Source organism: Engraulis encrasicolus, chromosome 7 (assembly GCF_034702125.1).
Source record: "Engraulis encrasicolus isolate BLACKSEA-1 chromosome 7, IST_EnEncr_1.0, whole genome shotgun sequence".
NCBI classification, from domain to species: Eukaryota; Metazoa; Chordata; class Actinopteri; order Clupeiformes; family Engraulidae; genus Engraulis; species Engraulis encrasicolus.
The window spans coordinates 46,499,526-46,516,551 of NC_085863.1; the positions used below are offsets into that span (position 1 = coordinate 46,499,526).

General features: G+C 44.2%; 1 protein-coding gene across 1 annotated transcript; it reads right to left on the minus strand.

Moving 5' to 3' along the window:
- Positions 1-46: 46 nt before the first annotated feature.
- dpp3 (dipeptidyl-peptidase 3) lies at positions 47-17,001 on the minus strand. The gene is made up of 18 exons (XM_063203714.1): positions 16,920-17,001; positions 16,031-16,346; positions 15,493-15,582; positions 15,098-15,235; positions 14,138-14,212; positions 13,912-14,005; positions 13,405-13,535; positions 11,800-11,930; positions 10,664-10,722; positions 10,362-10,556; positions 9,786-9,898; positions 9,195-9,287; positions 8,451-8,513; positions 7,925-8,049; positions 7,147-7,267; positions 4,667-4,846; positions 4,087-4,249; positions 47-1,056 (listed from the first exon to the last, which is right to left on the minus strand). The coding sequence occupies exons 2-18, from the start codon at positions 16,298-16,300 to the stop codon at positions 914-916; spliced, it is 2,184 nt and encodes a 727-aa protein (XP_063059784.1). The 5' UTR covers positions 16,301-16,346; positions 16,920-17,001; the 3' UTR covers positions 47-913.
- Between the last annotated feature and the right edge of the window lie 25 nt (positions 17,002-17,026).

The following is a 17,026-nucleotide window of genomic DNA, read 5'->3' on the forward strand; positions in this document are numbered from 1 at the left end:
GATGTTATATCATTCATGCGATGTGAAAAGTGTCAGAACAATCATGTACTGTCTCAGTCTTAAGTTTTATTTTTATTTATTTTTAAGATGTACAGACATTTGTGAGAACATTTCCCAGCTGGGAGGGAGGTTGGTACAGTAGGCCAACTAAAAACAGCCTGTGTAATTGCAGGACTCGTCATAATCATCTATCGCCACACTGCTCCCCCGTCTGATTTCATTTCACAGCCAGGTGCAAAACCGCCCACCTCCTCTTCTCATTTCACACGTCAATCAAAGGCCTCCATTGTTCCAGATGCGCAGAGGTAAGTACTGAAGGTCATTCATACATTTTAAAAGGAAAAAAAACAACGCAAAGCCCACTCGTCTCTTCGTGTTCCTATTATTTACAGACAATTATGAATAACTTGGGTCGTACAAAAAAAAAATCAGGATCACATGTATATGTTGCAGCACTGTTTAACATCAGCAGCAGAATTGTCTGCTGTTAACCATTGCCTCCCTTAGTATACAGTACAGTATATTATAATAATACCTTTGAATCACTTTGCATCCAACACAAAAATAGCAAAACCAAAACCTTCCAATGAATCAAAACACTTGAAGGAGGGAAACAGCAGTCACTGAGACAGACAGCCATCCATCCACCCACCCATCCTTGCATTTAGTGATGGGCAAAGAAAATGGATTCACTAGTTAGAATCTAGTGCCACAGATTCCAAATGATCTTGTTTCACCTGTCAAATTCAACCAGGTAATCATTCAACTTGCCAATCACCTGGCTGTATTGGACATGTAAAACCAAGTCATTTGGAATATGTGGCAATAGATTGTAACTAATGAATGCATTTTACCCATCACGGCTTGCATCCATCCATCTCCAGTTAGGCTGCGTCAGCCCTGCTGTCTCCGCTCAGCACCAGCAGGCCTTGTCGTTAGAGCTCAGCTCCAGCAGATGGCGCTCCAGCTCCTCCGCGTCCTCCTGGAAGCGATCAGTGTTGGACTGGACCAGCCCAGCCGCCGAGCTCTCATACTCAACCAGCTCCACGCTCTCGCCTGCAAGAGGGAAGTTTTAGTTTGTCATTTAGCTGGTCCAATAGTAATACAATCCATCGAAAAGCCTTTCGTATAATTGTTCTGGGGGGCTAAACCATACATTTAGCCATATAAAATATTACCCACAGTGTCAGACAGTGAGTAGGCCTACGCTTGACAGCGTACTAATTTCTTTATTCGTTAATGTCCAATGGTTTTTGACTGGATGATGCAGCTAAGGTTATTCTTAATGTTCAATTTTTTTTGAATGGGTAATATGGCCGTGTTTACTCTTACTGTACAGTTTTCTTTTTGTTCTTGTAACGTTTTGTAAATTACTTCCTACAGAAGTTTCTGCCTAATACCTACCCTTCAAAGCAGAGCCGTACAGATTTAGAAAAATATACAACAACATTGCTGAATGTTGCAATGAAAATGTGATGTGTCAGACAGAAATACTTCAAGCAATAGCAAGTAAGTATTTTGTTACCATGGCTCAACTTGTAACAGAGGCAAAGCCACTGACTTTTAAAACCACAGTAACCAAGCCAAACAACCAAGTAAATATTGCGGGCCAGTCACTCTTCCAAGCCTTCAGAGGCATCCGAAGTGGAAAATGACTCAGTGTTGCTTAAAAACATTACATTATTGTTCAGATCTTAGCAAAAAAAGCCACCGTTTCTCTTATTTAATGTGTTGTGTTTCGAGCGGCACACCCCTCATCAGACTGATGCGAGGAGCTTGGTGTTGTGGACGATTTATTTGCCATTTTTATTTCTCTTTGCCAGTCCAGCCCCCATTTTTTTTAGACGGATGTGCATGTTTTTTTCCTTGTTAGACATTGTTCAGATCTTCCAACTGGCATAGATAGTCGGTAATGATACATCCGAGGGCCTCTGGCGCAGGAAACATCAACTAGCTTGGCCAAAAGACTCTGACATACAGCACATACCAAACAAGAGCATGTGAAATGGAAATGTGCCAGTTACCGCAGCTACACTATATTTTTCCATACAGTTACATATATTCAATTGCACACATTTATAATGTAGTGACATCCTCAATATATTCTACACAGCCCCAGTGGCAGCCAGCTGAAATGAACACATTAACCCGGGGTCTATTCACATCAACGCCTAGAGCTGCTCCAAACAGCACAAAGAGGAGAGTTGATGGGAAAACCATTCAGCACTCTTCTGCTGATAAGTGGGCCTGCGGTTGGGCCCTGATGGTCTTTTAAGTAACGTCCACCTCCATTATTCTTCTAACCGTGTGGGATTAAATGTTTTAGCAACACGCAGGGATTTGACTTCCCCGAAAAAGTATCTGCACTGCTGCCCAGACCAACCATACACACAGAGGAGTTGACTTGGACAAAGCAGCTTACCTACAGCAGACACATTCGACTTGGTTACACAATGTAACTTTGACAAAGATAATATAGTCAGCTACACAAAGAGAAGACAATGCCAGCAACACAAAGTTATATCTGATGTAAAGGCCAAGTCATGGCTGAAGTAAAGTTGGCCACATAAAGTGAAAGAAATAACCCCCATGCGTGAAATTCTGAAAATAATATTTGGTTTTCAAATGTGGTGTGAAGAGCACACATCCCAGCCTACAACTGTGGTGTCAATACAGGCAGAGCTAGTGAACTTGCAGTATGGTGATTTTACCTTTGAATGTGGTGTTGGCCCTGAAGAACTATATTTTTACCTTTGACTGTCGTGTTAGTCATAGATCCTATTTTTACCATTGACTGTAGTGTTGGACAAAGATTCTGTCCGTACCTTTGACTGCAGTGTTAGACATACAGTAGATTCTGTTAATAAATATGTGTGGGTGGGAGCGGTGTGACAGTAACATTAATGAAACCTGGGAAAAAAAAAAAAAAAAAATATATATATATATATAAATAAATTAACCAACAACATTTTGAATAATGTATGAAGCATTTGGCATGATTGCAAAAAATTAGGCAAAATTCCACGGACCACTAAGTGCTTTATTTTTTTCCAATTTTTTCCATCAATTTTTTCAGGAATTGGAAAAACTTTTTTTTTTTTGCCGTTACGCCCTTAAACGTCAACCACCCGTGTACCTTTGGCTGTGGTTTTGGCCTGGACTAAGACCTAAATGGTTATTTTACCTTTGACTGTGGTGTTAGCCCTAGTAAACTATATGATTGTATGATCTTTAACCGTTGTATTGGCCTGGCCATAGGGCCTAGTCTTACCTTTATCAGTGGTGTTGGCCATAGGACGGACCTGTTCTCACCTTTGACTGTGGTGTCATGCCTGGAGTATGATGATCATACCTTTGACTGTGGTGTTGGCCATAGGGCCTATGCTAGTTACCCTTGTGGTGTTGGCCAAAGGGCCTATGATGGGGCCTATTATAGTTACCTTTGTGGTGTTGGTCATAGGGCCTACATTCTCATCTCTGACTGTGGCGTTGGCCTGAATGAAGAGCTATGATGATCATACCTTTGACTGTGGTGTTGGCCATAGGGCCTATGATGGGGCCTACTTTAGTCACCTTTGTGGTGTTGCCATAGGGCGTATGATGGGGCATATGCTAATTACCTTTGACCGTGGTGTTGGTTATAGGGCCTACATTCTCACCTTTGACTGTGGTGTTGGCCATAGGGCCTATGATGGGGCCTACTTTAGTCACCTTTGTGGTGTTGCCATAGGGCCTATGATGGGGCATATGCTAATTACCTGGGCAGTCATGGGTGAGCGGTTAGGGCGTCAGACTTGCATCCCAGAGGTTGCCGGTTCGACTCCCGACCCGCCAGGTTGGTGGGGGGAGTAATCAACCAGTGCTCTCCCCCATCATCCTCCATGACTGAGGTACCCTGAGCATGGTACCGTCCCACCGCACTGCTCCCCATGGGGCGCCACTGAGGGCTGCCCCCTTGCACGGGTGAGGCATAAAAATGCAATTTCATTGTGTGCAGTGTTCACTTGTGTGCTGTGGAGTGCTGTGTCACAATGACAATGGGAGTTGGAGTTTCCCAATGGGCTTTCACTTTTCACTTTCACTTACCTTTGACCGTGGTGTTGGCCTGGACGAAGAGCTTCCTGGCCACCTTCCTGAGCAGCACGGTGTCCCTCATGCGGAGGAAGTCGTGTGGCCCATCCGACGTCACCTCTGAGTAGCCGTCGTATAGCGCTCTGCCACCCTCCACATCCGCCACCGACTTCAACACCTGCCAACCAAGACGGGGAGAATAAGGTGGCATCGGTCAGTCACTGCCCTGGCTGTCATCATTTGAACTCATCAGAGGGCAAGGTGCAGGCTTAAGTTTTGTGTTGGGAAAGTGAAGTACAATGGCCAACTGTCTACCAATGCCAACAACAATAAGTTATGTCCCGTTCTTATCACAAATGGGTAAACAGACATGCATCTGTTAAATACTACTTAACTACTTACAACCAAGTTAATAAAGTGAACAAAAAAACAACGGAAAGTAGTGGGAGTGCAACTTTGTGGGCATTCATTTGAAAATTTCAGGGAAAGATGCCAACATGTGTGGCCCTCAGAGTCCACCCCTGCATCCAAAGCACATCTACCTGCAGTTTGCAGAGGAACTTGTGGATTACATTTTCCCTGTATTCAAACCTACCTGCAGTTTGCAGAGGAACTTGTGGATGGCGGTCTTGCCGACGGTCTTGACCTTGGCGCGGTCGAGGGTGATGAGCAGGTCGGGCCGGCCGTCGCTGCCCGTCGTCTCCTTCAGGGTCACCAGCCCCTCCCCCGCCTCCAGCAGCACGCGCATGATCACGTAGCGACCACGCATATGGGCCTGACACACACACACACACACACACACACACACACACACACACACACACACACACACACACACACACACACACACACACACACACACACACACACACACACACACACACACACACACACACACACACACACACACACACACACACACACACACACACACACACACACACACACACACACACACAGAAAAAGGGTGATTACCAAATCGTCAACAAGAATAGATGTTTGAGACGTGGGATACGGAACTGAAAAACACACACACTTGAGGGGATAAGCACAGAATAGGACCAGAGAGTGGAAGAGTGTTATGAAAGCAAAGTGAAAGTGAAAGTAATGCTCCAAACACAATTTTGTTGCCATTTTGACAATGACTATAAACTCTGGAATCTCTGGAAGAGGAGGGGAGTGAAGGACAGAGTAGAGCAGAGAGGAATAAAGGGCAGAGGACAAGAGAGAGAGAGGGAGTAGGAGTAGGAGAGGAGAGGACATGAGGAGAGAGGAGAGGAGAGGAGAGGAATGAATAGATGATAAGTGATAATGAGAGTGGCTTTTAAACAGAGAGCAATTACTGCACGAGACATTCAGGGCTCTAAATTAACTTTTTCCATCACCAGCCAATTTGGCTAGTGGACATTTTTCCTTACCAGCCAAATAGAAGTTCAACTAGCCATTTTTTTTAATCTCACCAAAATAAACTATGCATTAGCTAGTTTTTTTTTAAAAATTATGGTCATTTTGTTCAACTATTTCCACAACACACTATATGCCTACATACCATATGCCTACATAATAAGCATATTATATATATATTTTTAATTATTTTTTTAACTTCTGCTTAATTTTTTTACTTTCATTACTAATCAATGTCATTCATTTTCATTCCATTCCTCTGAAAACAGTGAATCACATCACAAGCCTCTCACATAACAGACCTTTAACATACAGCAGCCTAACCAAACACACAGCCAAACACTACAAAACCTCACATACGCAGACCCCAAGGAAGGAAGGAGAAGAGATGAGAGGAAAAGGAGAGGAGAGAGGAGGAGCTCTTCTCTACCATGCGCAACAAAATGACAAGAAGCCTATGTTTAACTAAAAGTAAATAATATCACGGGAATCTTCGTTTCCTTTGTTACTTCTATAGCGTCGTCGTTGGGTTTTTTTGTTTGTTATTTTTTTTCTTTCCGATGGCGTGGGCTTTCCAACTTAGTTGCGCCAGGACTCGGAACAGGACAACTGACAGCTCTACGCTCACACGACTCTGACAGTCAGCTCTCCACCTCTGCCCTTGTCGCAATTTCGTTCCACAACCACTCCTTTTTTAACGTCACTAGTATTACTGTTACAATTACTACAAGCATTCACCAACACAGAGAACCTTACAGAGCAGAAGTAGCTCTGGGCATAATCTGCGTAAGTCCTGTTATTGAAACGGTCAGGCCCTCGCGTTCAAAAAGGCAGCCTGTTACAGCAAGGTTCGTGCTAGTAGCCTAATAGGCCTAATAGCAGTCACGTTAAAAAGGTTGTAGCGAAAGCGACAAGAGCATAGGAAGAGAGCTGCCTGTCAGAATAGTGTGAGCGTAGCTGACAGAAGGCTGGTCGTCTGAAATGTTTTCAGTCCTGGCGCGCACAGCATGCAGTTGACGCTGTCAGCACCGGACCTGTCGCTTCTATGGGATCTGTCGCTTTTGTCATCTGATTGGCCGAAATGAACGATCCATGTTTTAGGGGCTGTCCATGGTGGGAGGCTACGTCGTGACGCTAGTGTCCATGGGTAATGTAGGAAATCTCGCAGTCTAACGTTCGTCATAGCAGCGGTTTGCCGTTCATAATTTACTGTACTCGGGCGCTACTAGCCAAATTGGCGGGTAGTTAATTTTTTCTACTAGCCAAAATGAATTTTCACCCGTGTTTGGCGGGTTGGCGTGTGTTAATTTAGAGACCTGGAGACATTACTCTGACATTAAACTTTCATCCCATTACAGTGCATTGCATTACACTTGACGAAACCCATTATCTACAGCCACCGACAATTAAGGGAAACAAAGCAACTGATAATAATTAAAGGAAGACAATCCAGATTACAGACCAAATGCATAAGCAATAATATTCAGGCTTTTCTAAACCTCAAATGGAATGCACCAAGACGATCCCCATGAAAAAACAAGTGGTACCTTAGATTGGTGACCATCTGACCTCACCCGTGGCTCAAACGGCTAAGACTGTGCTGTTACGTCGGGGACCAGGCTTCGAGGGTTCTGATGAAGGCTACCTCAGGAAAAAAAAAACCCTCCTCACCTGTTTCCAGGTCTTGGTCTCTGGGGAGTAGAACTCCAGGCCCAGCACGCCGGCGCGCACCATGTTCAGCCAGTTGATGTACAGCACGTCCTCCGCATCCTCACCCTCATGGCCAAAGATGCTGCAGCCCACACAGAGAACACAATGCCTTTTTATTGTCATATACTACATACTACAGATAGTGCTCAGATAATGTACTGTAATGACAAATGTTGAAGAAACTCAGTCTCCAGTGTAAATATGTAAGGAGACTTTTTGCTGTTTAGATAAATACATAGTAATGCAAAATGGAGAATTAACACATTAAGGGCTAGAACAAGACATTGACAGCCCAAAGAAGGTATGGGAGAATCAATTTGGTACGGTCAGCCATAGAGAACAGTGCAGGAGAGGCTCTGGCGGCTGGCTCCAGAGGCAGACCAACCATATTAAGAAAGAAAAAGTCCCCATCATGTCTATTCCCTACACCTGTGTTCTCCACTAACCAACTAGTCTACTTAAAATCAAATGGGTGGCCCTAGCGTGGCACTAATGGTAGGGTGCTCGTTTACTATGCGGCCGATCCGGGCCCTTTGCCGACCCTTCCCTGTCTCTCTTTTCCCACTCGATTCCTGTCAGCACCTTCACTGTCCTGACGTAATATAAAACTAAAAATATAGGCTTTAAAAGCCCCCGAAAATACTTAATGGCTGAGGGAATTGGCCGTAATGAATATGTGGCAGGACGTGTTGCTTTCTGAACCCTGAAGGTGCGCCACAGGTCATCATACGCCCCTCACCTGAGCACCTCCTTGTTGAGGCACATGTAGATGCCCACACACTCTGCGCGGCACTCCTCATAGCTGGAGGCGATGGTGGAGAACTTGCTGTCCCACGTCTCACCCTCGTTGTACCAGCTGGAGACCTACAGGATGGGAGACAAAGTCAATCTAGCCTCTAACTGCAGATGGGCCCATCGACGGGCCTATTCAGTGTTCCCTCTTTGCTGAAAATACTCAACTACATCATAACAAAATTGCTGACATTACAAGTAAGAGATTAGGACATGGTCATTACAATTTTGGTGACAGTAAGGTTATAATATAAGCTCTGCGCAATGGGATTAAGACAAATACAACAACCTGTGTTTGTGTGTGTGTGTGTGTGTGTATGTGTGTGTGTGTGTGTGTGTGTGTGTGTGTGTGTGTGTGTGTGTGTGTGTGTGTGTGTGTGTGTTACACTGCATGTCCATGTAATAGTCCAGCAAATAAACACACGCAAACACAAGAGTAAACGAAAACCGTTCACAATGGTGTGATGACTTACTAGCTCTCCGGTCTCTGGGTTGCAGACACTGCCTTTGTCGAAGTTGAAGCCTCCTTTTGAATCCTACAGCCAAACAAATAGCACAGATGGCTTAGCAAATGATATGCCCGGAACAAGAGTACACTATATTTGACGTCAGGTTAAGAGAGACCGGCACAATTCCTAGTGGGAACTGAATTTTAGAAATGTTCTCAGAAATCTTTGTCTGCTCAACATGGGAGAGGGAAAAAACAAGAGTGACCAGATAATACTTCTAGCTTCAGGGACCCTCAGGGGTTTGCCCTGTTTTCCCTGGTACCGGTAGATGATCTAGTGCAGTGTTTCTCAACTGGTGGGTCGCGACCCAAAAGTGGGTCGCGGAGGGGTCATGGGTGGGTCGCGGAGCCGTGGTGTAAAAAAAAATCGTAATTCATTGATTCGTAAAAAAAAAAAAAAAAAAATCCAACTTTTCCTGCAACAATTTACAACTTTTATTTTGATAGGCGATTGAACTTGTGTCATCTGTCGTCATAGATAAAATCAGAATGTTTATGCGAGATAGTAGCGTGCAACTAGTCATNCGAGTGTCGCTTAAAAAAATTGGGTCGTGACCGAATGAGATTGGAAAATGGTGGGTCCCAAGACTGTTCCAGTTGTGAACCATTGCAGTAGATGATCTAGTGCAAGTGCAAACAAGCTTTGCTGTACAAAGCACAAAGTGCACCTTTCAAACAGCAGGGTTGATTTGATGACTTTCCCCCTCACCTGAACGAAGAGCTTGCCACTGCCATGACCCAGCAGCTCGTGTAGGCCCACCTGCACCTCAAACGCAGGCCCCACCAGCTTCAGGTACAGGTCCTGCACACAACAGGGCAAGACAAATATATCACCATTGCAATCTATTATCCATACTGCTCAAAACAGTTAATACAACATAGAAACTTTATGATGGAAATTACAAGGGCTAAAATAAAAAGCATTACAAAACTATATATATATATATATATATATATATATATATAATATATATATATATATATATATATATATATATATATATATATATATATATATATATGTGTGTGTGTGTGTGTGTGTGTGTGTGTGTGTGTGTGTGTGTGTGTGTGTGTGTGAAATAAACACATGTGGTCATACAGTATTGCAGCGTAACAGTAATACATGTGGCTGATGAGGCATTCAGATACAGATGAGCTGCTGGCAATCTTCAGCTCAATTCATTGAGCGCAGCAGAGCATCTTTAGAACAACAGCATCCTTGATGTCGGGAGAGGGATGGAGAGATTGAGGAATGCACAGATGGACAGATGGCGTGATGGGTAGATGGAGAAATGGCTACCTTGATGTCTTCCTCCAGGAAGGTGAGGTCCTCCCTGCTGCCGACGCTGCCCACTGCCAACACGTTGCCCAGGGAGACGTTCTTAAAGCCCTCCGTCTGCCTGATGTCGTCATCTGATCAATAGACACAGACACAGACACAGACACAGACACAGACACACACAGACACACACAGACACACACACACACACACACACACACACACACACACACACACACACACACACACACACACACACACACACACACACACACACACACACACACACACACACACACACACACAGTATTATGCAACTCCAACTGACCAACCCCATAGTTTTTTTGTCCGCACCATCCCTTTTTATGCATGCTTTCCAACTCCAACCTATATGAATTTGAAAACCAATTGGATTTAAGCATTCCAGGTCATGCACATTTGAATACTTAGAGAGGGAATGATCGAAGCAGCCCCGTCGAAGCAACCCCCCACCCCCAAGACTCAGTTGGTGACTGCTCCTGCTCCCTACAAAGAATTCAGCTGAAAGCTATGTCCACTTTGTTAGGGCAGTCGGTACAATATGATGCTCGTACTCACAGTTGGGGATGTTGATACCGGCGGGGATGCCGCTGCCTGCGAAGGTGAGGACGTCCAGAGAGGTGAAGTCAGGCCTGAGGAACTGGTCCTTCTCAAAGGCCTTAGGCCACGGCAGCTCCGGCAACAACACCTCCGCCTTGCTCACCAGCTCTGCGAAGCGGGCACTCATCGCCTTGTTCACCACCGCTACAAAGCCTGGAGACAGGAGGTGATGAACCCATTAAGACCAAGAAACATATTTGTGTGCATTTACCTTTAAAGCAATGCCGTACCATTTCTTTTTAGATAGAAAAAATATATACCTTCAAACTCCCCCCTGGATCCAAAAGGATCTCTGTAGCTCTCGATGAAGCCAATGTAACTAAATACAAAAAGACAAACAAGAGTTAGTATGTTTTGTTACTTCTCACATTGACAACCCAGAGTTCATCAATGCCATTGTGCAGCATAATTTATCCACCAGATAATAGAACACATACTAAATCATAACTATCATCACCTCTCTACAATGCCACTCACGTTCTATGGGATGACATCGTTTTGTTTTGTTTTTTAAAGATATTTTTTGGTCTTTATCGACTTTATTGATGACAGGATAGTATGAGAGATGGACAGGAAGCGAATGGGGAGAGAGATGGGGAGGGGCCGGGAATCCAACCCGGGTTGGATTCATGGTAGACGAGTGCCCTACCGCAGTGGTTCCCAACCTATGGGTCGGGACCTCCCTTATGGGTCGCCAAAGATCCACAGGGGGTCGCGGAGCCCTCTTGATTTTAAGGGGTTTCATTTTAAATATATATATAGCCCATGTTGAATAAAAGACAAAGCATTTAACTAATAAATGCATAGAAGCAACACATTGTAAGTGCTACATTAAACATTTATTCTGTATTTGACTAAAGACGAATTGAGGAATAAAATAACTAAAATTAGTTTTCGCAGGAAACAGAGGGCATCTTGTGACTCCTTCTCGTGCGGGCGCTCGCGTGGTTGGGTCACCAAAGCTTACAATAGTAAAAACATGGGTCCCTTAAGAAAAAGGTTGGGAACCACTGCCCTACCGGATGCAATTGTTTAGTAGCATTACATTACATAACATTTGGCAGATTGGCCAATGTAACTTACAATCGTGGACATAAATCATAGCATACAACAGTTGCATCACCTCTTCACAGGACAATAAAAAACCTGAAATTAGCATCACCACTTTACAATGCCTACTCAGGGCTACTGTGTGTAGTACCACCTCTACCCCAGGGCAATAGAATGCACGGCACGCTAACCCATACCAGCATCAGGGTCTATTGGATGTCATTGTTCAGTAGCATTACCTCTCGGGGCTATTGTGTAGTACCACCTCTGCTCCAGGGCAATAGAATAGCACACTAACCCATCCTAGCATCAGGGTCTATTGGAAGTTATTGTTCAGCAGCATTACCTCTCCACAATGGGGCCCTTGTCCTTGATCCAGAAGCGGGAGCCTTCTTTGTGTGCGTCCACCGAGCCGAACCTGAAGCTCTTCATGTACTCCTCTATCATCCGCACCTCGTTCTCATTGGATGCATAGGCCTAGGAGGGGAACATATCAATCAATTTATTAAATATTCTCATTGCAAAAAAAACAGCTGAGGTACACTGCATGTGTTCTTGCAGTATGTAGAGGCAGGGGCAGCCGTGGCCTAACGGTTAGGGAGGTGGTCTTAAGATCAGAGGGTTGCAAGTTCGAATCCCACCCCTACCTCTCCTTACACCCCTATCCATAGCTGAAGCGTGAGCAAGGCACCTAACCCCACACTGCTTCAGGGACTGTAACCAATACCCTGTAAATAACCAAGTCGCTTTGGATAAAAGCAGCAGCCGAGTGTAATTTAGAATAGATCCACCGTTTTCCGGCAAAGTTACCAACAATGGAAAGAAACCCACAATGGTGTTCGAGAGAGTTGAAGTGTATGCATATTTAAACTTTATACGCAACTAGGCAAATATGATATGCCTGATGGATGAGTAAAATGACACTACATGTTTGATTTCAAAAACAGCACTCAGTGAATAAGTGATCATATTCATATTTTTTATACTGCCATTTAGCAGCGTGTGTGTTTTTCTCAGGGGGACAGTTGAAGCGTAGGCATGTTCAAACGTTATACGCTACAAGGTTAATATGATATGGGGTGGTTGGGTGTCACCTCATGCCTGACCGTGTGTAAAATGACACTACATGCATCATCCTTAAAAGTGTTACAATACTCCACAAGTTTTAGCATTCATTCACGCACCTGAATGTACAGCGCATTCACATATCTAGGAGCGCATTCACATATCTAGGAGCGCAATCACATATCTTCAGTGGGACCTGAAAGTACCCCTATGTCACTGCAGGTTGAAAGCTGACCAAGAACTATTACAATATACGGTAACACTTAACTTGACGCCGGTGTCATAAGCATGTCATTACAGTGTCATAATAGTGTCATGACACAGTCATAGATAAGTCAAACATTATGTCCATGTCATAAACATTTTATGACTCTTGGCCTTAAGTGACATTCGGTTATGTCTTGTCTTTGCCATAACCGAATGTAACTTAAGGCCAACAGTCATAAAATGTTTGACATGGACATAATGTTTGTGACTTATCTATGACTGTGTCATGACACTATTATGACACTGTAATGACATGCTTATGACACCAGCGTCAAGTAAAGTGTTACCCAATATACAGAAGGTGAGATCAGGCGGACAGAGAACCGTGCCGGTGCCCGTTACTGCACCTACTCTCGAACCGCCACGAGTCTGAGTTCGAGAACCGGAATGTTAGCTTGCGATGCAAACCGAAAAATGTTTGTTTTTTTCTGCGAACCGTGACGACAACATGGACGTCAGCAGGTTCACCCGCGTCACACACGGAAAAGTTCAGAACCTGGTATGAACATGGATGGTTTGCAGGTAATCCCTTTAGTTCTGAACGTAACTGGTGCAGGAACGGCCACCAGTACTGTTCTGTTCAGCCTGAAAGCAGTAGGAGGTTGCTTGATGGTCCCACCTTGGCTTTCTCCAGGTTGTGGATGACCTTCTCCATCAGGGGAGCGTAGTCGCCCCTGTGGACTGTGAAGACGGCACCTTCGAACTCGTACCGGCCACAGCGTGTCTGCCCCTCGCCATCAGCAGCACAGTCTAATGCACAGGGGCACAGGAGTAAGCAGAAACATCCCGGTCAAACAAAACTCTTAACAATGCTCCATCTACAATCTACACATCCTGTGCCAATTTGTCGATGCTAGAGCTGGATAAGTACGTTTTTCAAAGTCGAATCACAGCTCAAAGCATTTACAAGTCACTGCTGAGAAGGCTGGGCTTGCTGATAAGCACACAAGATACAAGACAAACATGGGGTAAGTTAACTGCTTCTTTAAGAAAGTTCGAGTTCAACTACCAAAGTGCTCTCCTCCCCCAAATGTGTTAGTCAGTAAACTGAAAATTGAAACAGGGCCTTGACCTTGAACCAAAGGGTTTGTCACAACACAAACAACTGAAAGCAGTGGGTGCTCACCTGTCTTGACGGAGGAGGCCAGTCTGACCTCATAAGCCTGCTTCCCTCCCTCAGGCTCCCTCTTAAACAGTCGCGTGTTGTAGGCACTCAGATTCTACACAGATGAAATCATGAAACACACACGTTTTTTATTTCCCACATAATGCCACACAGCATACATTGAATAATATAAACAGGTTGCTAGACTTTGTATAAATAAATAAACGGGTTCGTAGTGTGGCCTTACCTGAGAGTCCAGGAATTTCTGGGCCAACTTTGCATCCTCTAAACAGCAATTTCCTGAGAAGTATGTGGTGATTCCCTAGAGAGGTATTAAACGACTCATTCAGACAACCATTGGCATGTACAGAAATATATACCATTGACACGTATGCAAGACATCATATTCGATCCAATCAGAAAACGAAGCATATTTATTTAGTCAAATTCTCTCCGGCCTATTCACTCCTTGACACGTGGCCCTTGTCATGTGGAAATGGGTTGGCATAACAGATCCACTCTCCAGAGATAAATACTTTCGAATTTCCATATCAGAGAATGAGAATAGGTCTCTAGGCTGAAGAAATGAGGCATTATTAAAACTCCATAAAGAAATCCAGTTGCCTACACTGAACTCCTTTAACAGATGCATAGAAATGCTCTGAAGTATGAACTTGTTAAGGCATCATAGTGTTACACAAGGGATCCAGGTTTGATTCCAGCCCAAGGTCATTTCTCGATCCTTCCCCATATCTCGCTCTCCCACTCACTTCCTGTCACCATCTCACACAGTCCTTTCAAATGAAGGCATAAAAGCCCCTAAATATCTTTTCTTTTTTTTTAAAAAAAGAGACATACTCTGAAGTATAATTAACAGTGAAAACGCAACTCCAAATGCCATATCAGATCCCAATGGAACCTGTATGGTTAGCCAGACCGTGGCCTCCTAGTGACGCAACACCTTCAGCGTTGCTTCTAGTCAGGCCAAGAGCAATACAATATCATTTCTGAGCTCCCAAAAAATCAGAAACTCCTCCCACTTTGTCAGGAAGTATACACCCATTAGCAAAGCAAGGAAGGCCGGTCAACCATGCCGTTTGGGAAATGTTAATTGTTATGCTCCTGGTCAGACCAAGTCTCGAAGAGATGTGAAAGTTGATGATAATCAGGCTAGTATATGGTGGCACCTGACGTCTGGGGGACTCACCTCATCTCCCAGCCCCAGCTGCTTCTGCCTGTCGTCCAGGGAGAAGAGGAGTTTGGAGCAGCTATTCCACAGGCTCTCCATCTCCCCAGGGCTCTCCTTGAAGGCCGCACTCTGCCACACCAGGGTCTTCAGCTTCTCCTGTTGTGGAAGACAACGAAAGTGTGGAAGATTATAATAGAGGAGTTACATTTTGAGGCATGTACCCAACAGCTGCTTCATATTTCAACATCAACAGATATCATACTATTCATCTGGTTATAAATCACACTGCATATTTGGTCATGAGGTCACTTGGGCTACACTTTTATGTGAAAGTCTCTACATGCGCATCTGAGCAGTAAGGACACGTATTACTCATGATTATGAATTTGTGAGTAAAATGAAGACATGATTACCTTTGGTAAGTTGGGGATGAACTTGGTATCTCCAAATGATTTGTAGTTACCCATGTTGGCATAGAAACCTGCAGCATATACCAGAAGAGCCTGCACAAGTTGCAAGAAGGGGAATGAAAACACAAGATTTGAAGCCATTTTACACATAGACTGATCTTACATACTGCAACATTGATTCAAGATGAGACATGCAGGCCTATTAAACATGGGATGTGTGGAAAAACTGCGCTCTTTCTGGCCCTGTATTCATCTGATTCTGAGGCTTTTGCCTGTGGGGCAAATACGTTCTGTGCACTGCATTCCTTTGATCATACTCACCAGCAGCAAATTGTGTGATTTGACAAAAGAGCTACTTTACCAAATCAAGACCATGGAGATTAACCCAAATTGGTATCCCCAAATAGTGTGCCTCCACAATATTACAAACTATGTACCCACATTTTTGACACCATGTTGCATGTGCATGATTCATCGTTGTTGGTGGTGGGAAGCAAACAGGTGGATTATGTGCCTGTCTGATAACCTGCATGCTGCTTACCTGGTACTCCTCGGAACTCAGCCCAGCTTCAGTGGCAACCCTCTCCAGCTCTGCTGGGGTCTGCTTGCGGAAGAGCTTTTGCAGGAGCGCATAGATAGCGGGCGACTCGGGGGAGGTCTGCACCAGAACCACCAGACCACCGTACCATGCTGCCCGGGAGAGGTAGTGGGCATAGAGTTTCTCCTTCGGGGACAACAGCTCATATGCCTCCTTGCAGTCAAGCTTGGAGATGCGAATGTTATTTGGAAGGTAGTACTGAGAGTCCACCATTTTTCGACTTTGGCAGTGTCTGCTTTCGGTTTATGGAATGGATCACCTGCAGGAAGAAAAGCACTTCATCAATAAAAGTATAGCCTAGTAAAAAAAAAACACCAAAACAACACTCAAATATTTTAAAGAAGTGCCCATATAGAAATGCAACGTGTAATGTGACAGATCAGTGCATGTGTGTGATGCATTAAGAACAGTAACAAATTGGCGTCTCTACTGATGCATCACAGTTTTAGTATTTGATTTGACAATTGTACATTAGCAAGCTAGTTCATACTGTGATTTAGTGTGTGTGGGAGTTTATTACATCCCGATGTCCTCGACAGATAGTGTCTACATCAAAGTGAATCGAAAGCAGGCCAACTTAATTCATGGGTTATAGTAACAACTGCAACGTTTTGAAGATTTACTGCATTTGTATGGCTTACTTCTAGGTAGCGACTAGCTGGCTAGCTTGCATAGCTAGCCTGTCAAGCCAAGTTTGTGGTGTTTAAGATGATTGTTCCGGCAGCAAACAAACTGTGCCGACGTGACCAATCTTAATAATCTGTTACTAGTACTTGGATGGATTTATCAAAGCCACTCAGAAAACCTTTAAGCGCACTTTAATGATAACTACCTTTTCTCTGCCCGGCTTCTTTCGATTTGCAGTCTCACGCTTCAGACACTTCCTCTGTTCATTCAAAGCCAAGTCCCGCCTCCTGTCCAATTGTGTGGCAGATGAAA